At 54.6% G+C, this 8,876-nt stretch overlaps 1 protein-coding gene across 9 annotated transcripts in view; it reads left to right on the top strand.

Annotated features, from left to right (window-relative positions):
- Positions 1-4,002, top strand: part of TMEM260 (transmembrane protein 260) — a 33,515-nt gene extending 29,513 nt beyond the window's left edge. For all 9 annotated transcript variants that reach the window (XM_078602465.1, XM_078602470.1, XM_078602468.1 and 6 more), the window contains one exon: positions 55-4,002. In XM_078602465.1, coding sequence (XP_078458591.1) covers positions 55-384 — 330 coding nt within the window. In that variant the 3' untranslated portion in view covers positions 385-4,002. The remainder of the gene's footprint in view (positions 1-54) is intronic.
- Positions 4,003-8,876: the final 4,874 nt, after the last annotated feature.

Raw genomic sequence — 8,876 nt, forward strand, 5'->3', positions numbered from 1 at the left:
CCGTGTCGTCTCCTCTCCCCCTCTCCACCCACCCCCCGCCGGCGATGGCTCCAGCTCTACCGGCCGCTGGTGTCCGGCGAGGAGCAGCCGCTGCCCGTCAACTGGCACAAGAACTTTGCGCTGGCGTGCGAGCGCCTTCTGCGCGTCGGGGGGGCGGGGCAAGCGGCGCCGCACGCCGTACCCGCCGAGCGCCTGCTGCGGGAAGCCGTCGCTCACTTTCGCCGCTACGTAGAGGGGGCGGTGGCAGAGCGGGGCCAGCAGGACCCGCAGCTAGAGTCGGTGCGGCAGCTGGCAAGGCACCTGGCCGAAGAGCTGGCACGGCTGCGGCGCGGGGCGGCGATGGCACTAGGAGGAGGAGCGGGAGGAGCGGGAGGGTCCGCGTAGCCAGGATGATCGACCCACCCGTACGGACCGCTGCACTCGGCCCGCTGCGTCGGCGGGGACGTTCAGTGGTGCAGACGTCTCTGTCGGCGGGCGCTGTCGCGGCTCTACCCGAGGGCAGGGGGCGGGTGGCGCCACCCCTTGCTGCCGTGCGGAATCGAGGTCACTTGAAGGGCTCTTGAGGAAGTGGGTCCGTGATATCCGCTTCCACGGGACGCTCTCTCTCTCTCACGTGGAGGGTTGCACTGCTGTGCGAGAGATCTGGACGGATTTCTTCGTCTCGTAACGTGGCACCGAAAGTGCCGTGGGGATAAAACTGGGGAATTTTGTATTTTTTATCCAGAATTTTTATTTTTTGTAAACCACTGTGGCCTTTGCACTGGGAAACGGACGCGTTCACAGTCGTGTCCACCCGCAGATTTGCCGATGAGCCGATACTGGCCCCTAGTGGTGAGACCGCACCACCGCGGCAGTCAACGCAAGCGCGGCTCTCGCGCCAACTCGATTGGAGTCGGTGGCGGTCAACGGCCCATCGACGGCTGATGAGACGTCCACGTCTTTTCAACTCCCCTTTGAGTCGGTGGCCTGCACAGCAATGCGACCGCACGGTCAGCTCTTTTGTTCCGGCGGTTTCGACAAGGCCGAGAGCATCGTGCGTGCGGTGCGGTGGTCACGTGACGGGCACGTAAGATACACGGATGGGAGAGGTGCCTTCCTGCCCCCTCCGTGAGCAGCAGCAGCAGCAGCAGCACACCGCCGAAGCTCGTTATTTATACAACGCAGACCTCCTTCAAAGATCTCCTCCGCAGAGGGGCGCACGGCACACGAGAGCAGCGTAGTCTCGGCGACGTGGCGCTCGCGCGAGGATGAGATGCCGTCGCAGCCGCTGCGCCGCCGCTCCGCCCGCTGCAGACGGCTATAGAATAACGATTTCTCACGCGCACGCATCGACGCGGGCATCACGGGCGTACGACTCGGTTGAGCTGCCCTTACATGAAATTATATATGTGAGCACATTTCCATTCTCCACACATGAAAAAATTATTATCTGTAGTCAATCAACCTATTGGCTTTCCAGACCAACATTAAAAAGCTACATTTGTTTCAGAAAGCAAACGCCTTCGCGGTTTCCACCTTGTGGGTCTCATCGTTAGAGTCGAATTAACGTCCCGTTGCTGACCAAAAGGGGCTTTTAAGCTTACCTCCATCCCTCCCCCAGCAGCTCCCGTCCAGCCGTGGCCTCAGAATCAGAATGTTTACTTAGACCAGGGGTCGGCAACCTACGGCTCCGGAGCCGCATGCGGCTCTTTACGGGCTGCTTCTTGACGATATGTACGTATGTACAGTATGTACTCAGATGCATTGCGGCTCTTGAAATACTGAATTTTGTACCGAATTGGAAAGAAATGGCTCTTCTTGTTATTTTGGTTGCCGACCCCTGCCTTAGACTGTAGGAGGAAACCGATGCTGTCTCCCTCTCTTCCGAAATCCTTCTCCCGATCTCCACAGCCACCTTCATCCATCCTCCGCTCGGTGGCTCTCAAAACCCCGGGCGCTCCCGCGCTCTGCGTCGCGAGCCAATTCCCAAGATTTCCACGATTCCCACGGTTCCCAGCGTTTCTAGAACGCGGGGGTTAAAATTACTCTTTCCCCCCCCCCTCCCCCCGCTAATGAGGCGAATGAAAGAGGGCGCCGATAACTTTTGAGCGGCGCACCTCGCGTTTGAATGACTCGCGTCGCGGCGGAAATTAGCGGAGGCCCGTCGCAGGGCCCAAGGCGCCGTGTCTAATTCGGCAATATCACAACGAGCGTAATCTCTCCGATTCACACAAGAGAAATTCCACCGAACGCGCCATTAGGCAAACATCTCCCAACGTTAAATGTCTTCTCGATATCCTGCAGGCAAATGAGATTAAGTGCTAATAGAATATTATAAACAGCATTGCCCCAACCTCATTTGCACAATACTTTAGCACTTGGCCTACAGAAACTAGCAATTTAAAATCAATTATGGGGACTAATAAGATGTGTGTATATATACATCGAGGCATACCTATGGCTGTTTAACACGTAGGCTTTCGTGACTAATATTATCCATGATAGAGGTTTTTGAGTTAGATCGCGCAAATATAAATGTGTCGTTAAACCCGCCACCACCCGACACAGTCAACTAGTAAGGTTTGTCACGTGAACAGAACGTGCCAATTTGTTACTAGTACAGCACACCGGTGTGTTGGAGAGTAAACCCACTACAACTTTTTACAACCAGCATCATCAGGCAACAGCCAGAGTTGTGGAGAAATCTTCGTGTTTCGGTTTTAAATAACGACACATTTATATTTGCGCGATCTCACCCAAAAAAAACCTCTTATGGACGGATACCTATGACTGTCGAAGTGCCAAATAGGCGAGCGATAAATCCGGCGCCGAGGAGCGAACGACGTCTCTGTCGCGACACGAGGGACGCTGCTGCCACAGCGGCGAGGGTCACGTGGCTGGACGCGCAATCCGGAGATCCCGGTTCGACTCCCGGAGATCCCCGCACGGCTAAATCTCCCTCAACCGCCTCCCGTCCTGCCGGCAGTCCGAGCGGGTGCACCACCACGATTCCATCGGCAGGTCGCGCCCTTGGTGGGGTAAGCTGTGGTTGCTCCCCCCACCTCTTCCTTGATGTCAGGCCAGCGTGGGAGAGGAGGTCGAATGCCCTCTCGAGGGGCTGTCTTGACCTCCCCGTTGCACTCTGTATGAACGGTCATCTTTACTCGGCTGAAAACATCTTCAAAATGAAAGCCCGGTGCAGCAGGAGCCCCCTGAAAGAGTCCTCCGGCGACTCTGGATAAAGGTGGAGATGACTCTTGTTATTTCTCTACTCTAGAGCCTCCGCTGGCCTTTGAGCCCGCAGTGGCTTGAGCCAGTCCCTTGCAGAGCTGCAGTCCGAGCGGCGGATGTCCCGCTCAACGTGTACGGCTCGCGAGCATGGCACGAGAGTGGGCTCGCTGCATCTGTTGTTGGTTTCGAGACCGGAGTCTCCCAAAGATGTTCACCTCTCCGCGAGCCGAGTTCCTAAACGCTGCTCAGCTGCGTGATCCTGGGAGTGGCTTTCTCGCAGAACTCGCGTTGATCGTTCCGACGGCCCGAGCGGCGCACGACGGATGATGCCGAGGTGCGGCCTTCAACGAGCCGGTGGGGGAGCTGGCGCGCGTCGCGATAGCCGCGTGGGACACGGCGATCCACTTGTAGACACCGCACTCGGATAGCAGCGATGAATTGTAGCGAAAACACAACGCTCGGTTCTCGAAGCCTACCCGTGTCTCCCTTTCCAGTCTTCGATAACGCAGCGGCGCCACCGCTCTGCTCCTCCGTCAGATGTGTTCCGTCTTGCGGCAGGGAGATGGAACCTCTCGAGCGATATTCCAGATGGATATATGTTTTGTATTCAATCCCTACCGTTCGGAACTTGCCCGTGTGTACAGTTGTTTGCGGATGATTTTGTCCATCCTGTTGTCGTTGTTGTTGCTGCTGTTGCTGCTGTAACCAAGGTCCTCCGTCGAAAATGAGCATTCCTTGCCGCAGAAGGTTTTACCTGCGGCCAAAATAAAATCTCGGCCTAAAACCTCGAAATCTGTGGAGTATCTGTAAATGGATCGCTCTATGCGCCAAACCCGGGGAGGGGGGTGGGGGCTGTTGGAGGCGGGGGGGGCTGTTGGGAGTGGGGGGGGGCTATGGGGAGGGGGGGCTGTGTGGGCGGGGGCGGTTTTGGGGGGGACTGTTGGGAGGGGGGGGGGCTGTTGGGTGGGGGCTGTTGGGAGTGGTTGAGGGCTATGGGGAGGGGGGGGGTTCTGTTGGGAGTGGGGGGGGGCTATGGGGAAGGGGGGCTGTGGGGGCGGGGGGGGCTGTTGAGAGGGGGGGGGGGCTGGAGAGGGCGCGTGGCGGCCCCCACCGTGAGCTCCGTATCGCCGCGCCAGCGACAGCGCGCGGCGTCCTCAGCGGTGTCAATTTATGCAGAGTGCCGTTAAGTCATCACCTCATTCCCATATTTTGTGGCTTATGCATATACCTAACTCTCCATTATGCTTAAATCTTCACTTCCCAAATCCGTCCGTGCCTTTTTCTCTCCATTCTCTTTTTTTGCTATCTTTCTTTCCCCCCCCCCCCCGCTAGCCCCGGCACAGAGGCGAGCTGTCGGCAATACATCAGCGACTTATGGAAGGTTACAGTCTCACATATTAACTGTCAACAAGAGAGTGGGCAGCGGCGGTTAATCCACGGGCTTGGGGCCGGGACAGCCATCCACATTATTTGTCTTGGGATTAGAGGCGCAGCCCATCACGAGCTGGCCTTGAAGGCAAACACCGCCAGCGGCACACGCGATTCGCGGCGTGCAACTCGCTAAAGGCAAAGGTGCCCCGCGTAGCCTTTCAACGGGCTGCCGGGGCAAGTGCTGATAGCGAGCAGCACGCCCTGCCTGAGTTTGATGTAATTCGCATTGTACCAGTTGCGCATTTGAGGGCCGAGTCGACCTAGGGGAAAGGGGTCGCACGTGCCAGTTCAGGTAAATCGTCGCTGGTGTTGGTGGCCGTGAGCCGGTAATCGAACTCGGTGCCTCTGCCGGGTCTGTAGCTCAGTGCGCCGACCAATGTGCCACCGCTCTCTCCACTAACAAGTGCACACACGCGCGCACGCACACACGCGCATGCTACGTTCGAGTCGCATGCATACACTTGTAGGCACACATGGCACTTAAACTTGCACAAACACATGCGATACACTTGCATACAAAGACAAAAGTAAATATCCCACATGACTGTAGGAGCAAGTGCTGTTAGCGAGCACCTACGAAGGCAGGGACTGGGTAGCTTGCACTACGCCCGGCCGCCTTTGTCTCCCTAACGACGATGTTTCCACACCGCGCCAGGGAACTCGTTCGAGACTGAGTCAACTTCAGGAGAGGCCCAGCAACGGTTCGGATAATCGTCACTGGTATCGACCGTACAGACACTCGCACACGCGTGCACACGCACACGCGCACACTCACGGCTCACTCCCACGCACGGACTTGAGGGTGGCCCCGCCAAGCCGGTTGCACTCATCCCCCATCTCGCTGCACCCCGGGTCACCTCGCATGCAAATGCGCGTCGCGACGTCGCTAATCGCGCGGGCAAATGGAGCCGAGCAAACAGCGCGCGGCGCGGCGGGCAGAGCGAGCTGCCTTCAAATCGCCGCCGCTCTTGTTCGACATCGCTGGACGCGCGCTCGCCCACTGCGTGACTCGAGACGCGAGTTGGTGTCGAGGTGACGTCGCTTTTTGCCAACCTCTTAGAACCTTGCCTCGCACGCCTCGATATCGTCCGTCGTACGTCACATCGCTCCGAAGCTGCGCTGCCGAATGACATCAAAAGCATGGTGGTTGCAGTCGTGTTGTCGTTATTGACTCAAGAACATCATCCCTCCGACGTCGATACGATGGGTGACCACTTTGTGGGGGAGATATCGCAAGCGGAATATTTGTGCTGGAGGAATTCGATGAGCTGGAAAGCTCTTTGTCACAGGTGTCCAGTCGGGGCTGATGAGGACGTTACAACAGCAAACAATACTCAAACACGATAGGAGTACAAAGTTTACGAAAGGTAAACAAATCACTTAAAGTATACAAATACAAGTGAACTAAAATAGAGTTTTTTTTTGTTAGATCGCATAAATATAAATGTGTCGTTAAACCCACCACCACCTGACACAGGCAATTAGTAAGATTTGTCATGTAAACAGAACATTCGTTACGAGTACAGCACACCGGTGTGTTGGAGAGTAACCCCACAACATTTACTATTCGAGTACGACGTGTGACCAGTAATTACAACTAGCATCATCAGGTGACAACCAAAACTCAACTTTTTTTAATCTTCTTGGTTCTTTCGGTAAAGTCACGTAGAAGGGAAATAATAAAATAATACATTTTAAACTGAGCTCTTCGCTTCTTTTTCAGAAGCGACCTAACCAGGGCCGGATTCAGATAGTGTAGGCCCCTGTGCTACAGGTACTGTGAGGGCCCCCAGTAATATTTTCAAAAGGAAAACAAAGTTAAAGAAAAAATAAAATTTATTTTTACAAGGCTAACAACAAATAAAATTCAGCATTCACAAATGAAATAACTTTTCACTTCAATCTCTGGAGGCCCCTCCAGCTGGCGGAGGCCCCTGGGCTTCAGCCCCTAAAGCCCTCGGTGCCTTAATCCGGCGCTGGACCTGGTCACAAAAGATAGCTCAACTAAGTGGCTGGCTTATCATGCGGAAATTTACAGCAGCAAAATACTCCAAATCATTCTAGATTTGAAGTTTTCGTGACTTCAAGGATTCATATTCTTTGGTTTTTTTCGGTAAAGTCACGTCGGTAAAAAAATTTAAATTTAAATAAATTAAATCACGACGTTTCGGGCGCAACACAAGCGTCCTTATTCAGGTGTGGACAACTTAGCGAAAGCACACACCGCTTAAGTGTGTCGAGGAAACATTGGGTCGAAACGCCCTAAACGTCTCGATTTCATATATTTAAATGTTTTACTTGACTCCAAATCGTGTAAACGCATGCTTCTACATATCAGTGGTTGGCCTCTGGAATAGATCGACTCGCAGCCGCCCTAGAAATGTGGAATTTCTTCCACCGGCTCACGGCGATGAAGGCGAGATGAGCGTCAAGACGTCACTGCGTATTTGAGTGAAGTCGCTCTGGCGGCTTTGACCGTTGTAACTTCTCGCGATGCGAGTTACTATGTGTGCACGGTTCTAATCGCCCTGGGCTCTCGTGTCGCGATGCGATGAGCAAATATTGCTTATTTGCTTTTACTCTTGTGATTGTGAATGTATTTTTTTTTATTTTTGTTTGCCAAAGAATTAAAGCAATATTAGACCCCCCCCCCCCAGCTACTTATGAGTCGTGAACACTGCCGTGACACATTCTGCAAGCTACAGATGGGTCGAGAGGTCTTGAGCTTGGGTACCCAAATCATTCCACAACAACCATCGTCATCGGCGTAGGGAGCCATGGTCAATCCACTGCTGGATGGAGGCTTCCCAAAGCCGCCACCAACTCGCGATTGTGTGAAGTCACCATCCACCCAGCACCTACACACGAGCTGATTTAATCGCTCCATCTCCTCGCTGAACTCCATTAAATATTTGCGCAGCAATGACACGGGTATAAGTGTTTAATACAATAGCACGATGACTATGTGTACATAATGTAATTGTATATACTGTAAAAGTATAGTTTTTTAATAGTACAGCCACCTTGTGTGTATGTTGAACTTCTTTCGCACCCTACATTGCCAACCGTACTAATGCGATATTCGGGAATCCACACCAGCAAGAGACCCCGCACCTCAGATTAGCACGGCTGGCTACGTGCGGTGCGAAAGAAGTTCAACATAGATTATTGGTCAAGGCAAAGCGTGAATTAAATTCGCAAACCGCGACGAGAAATTTGAATATTATTTATGGGGCAAAGCATGACATATTTCACCTGCGATGGATTTAGAAAAGTTTTTTTTTTTAAGCAGCATTCGTAAGGGAACTGATAGAGAGGGGTGAGCGTGTGTGTGTGTGTGTGCCGGCCGCCATCCTAAACATAATTAGGAAAGTAATAGTGAAGGACCGAGGAAATGCCACTCGTTGGGGGGGGCATCGCACATCGTGCACGGTGGCACGCGCACGGTGGGGACACGTGTGTGTGTGTGCATGGTGGCACGCGCACGGTGGGGACACGTGTGTGTGTGTGTGCATGGTGGCACACGCACGGTGGGGACACGTGTGTGTGTGTGTGCATGGTGGCACACTCACGGTGGGGACACGTGTGTGTGTGTGCATGGTGGCACACGCACGGTGGGGACACGTGTGTGTGTGTGTGCATGGTGGCACACGCACGGTGGGGACACGTGTGTGTGTGTGTGCATGGTGGCACACGCACGGTGGGGACACGTGTGTGTGTGTGCATGGTGGCACACGCACGGTGGGGACACGTGTGTGTGTGTGTGTGCATGGTGGCACACTCACGGTGGGGACACGTGTGTGTGTGTGTGTGCATGGTGGCACACGCACGGTGGGGGACACGTGTGTGTGTGTGTGTGCATGGTGGCACACGCACGGTGGGGACACGTGTGTGTGTGTGTGTGTGCACGGTGGCACACTCACGGTGGGGACACGTGTGTGTGTGTGTGCATGGTGGCACACGCACGGTGGAGACACGTGTGTGTGTGTGTGTGTGCATGGTGGCACACGCACGGTGGGGACACGTGTGTGTGTGTGTGCATGGTGGCACACGCACGGTGGGGACACGTGTGTGTGTGTGTGCACGGTGGCACGCGCACGGTGGGGACACGTGTGTGTGTGTGTGCATGGTGGCACACTCACGGTGGGGACACGTGTGTGTGTGTGCATGGTGGCACACGCACGGTGGGGACACGTGTGTGTGTGTGTGTGTGCATGGTGGCACACGCACGGTGG

This window comes from Lampetra planeri, chromosome 18 (genome assembly GCF_965212315.1).
Source record: "Lampetra planeri chromosome 18, kcLamPlan1.2.h2, whole genome shotgun sequence".
Classification (NCBI taxonomy): Eukaryota; Metazoa; Chordata; class Hyperoartia; order Petromyzontiformes; family Petromyzontidae; genus Lampetra; species Lampetra planeri.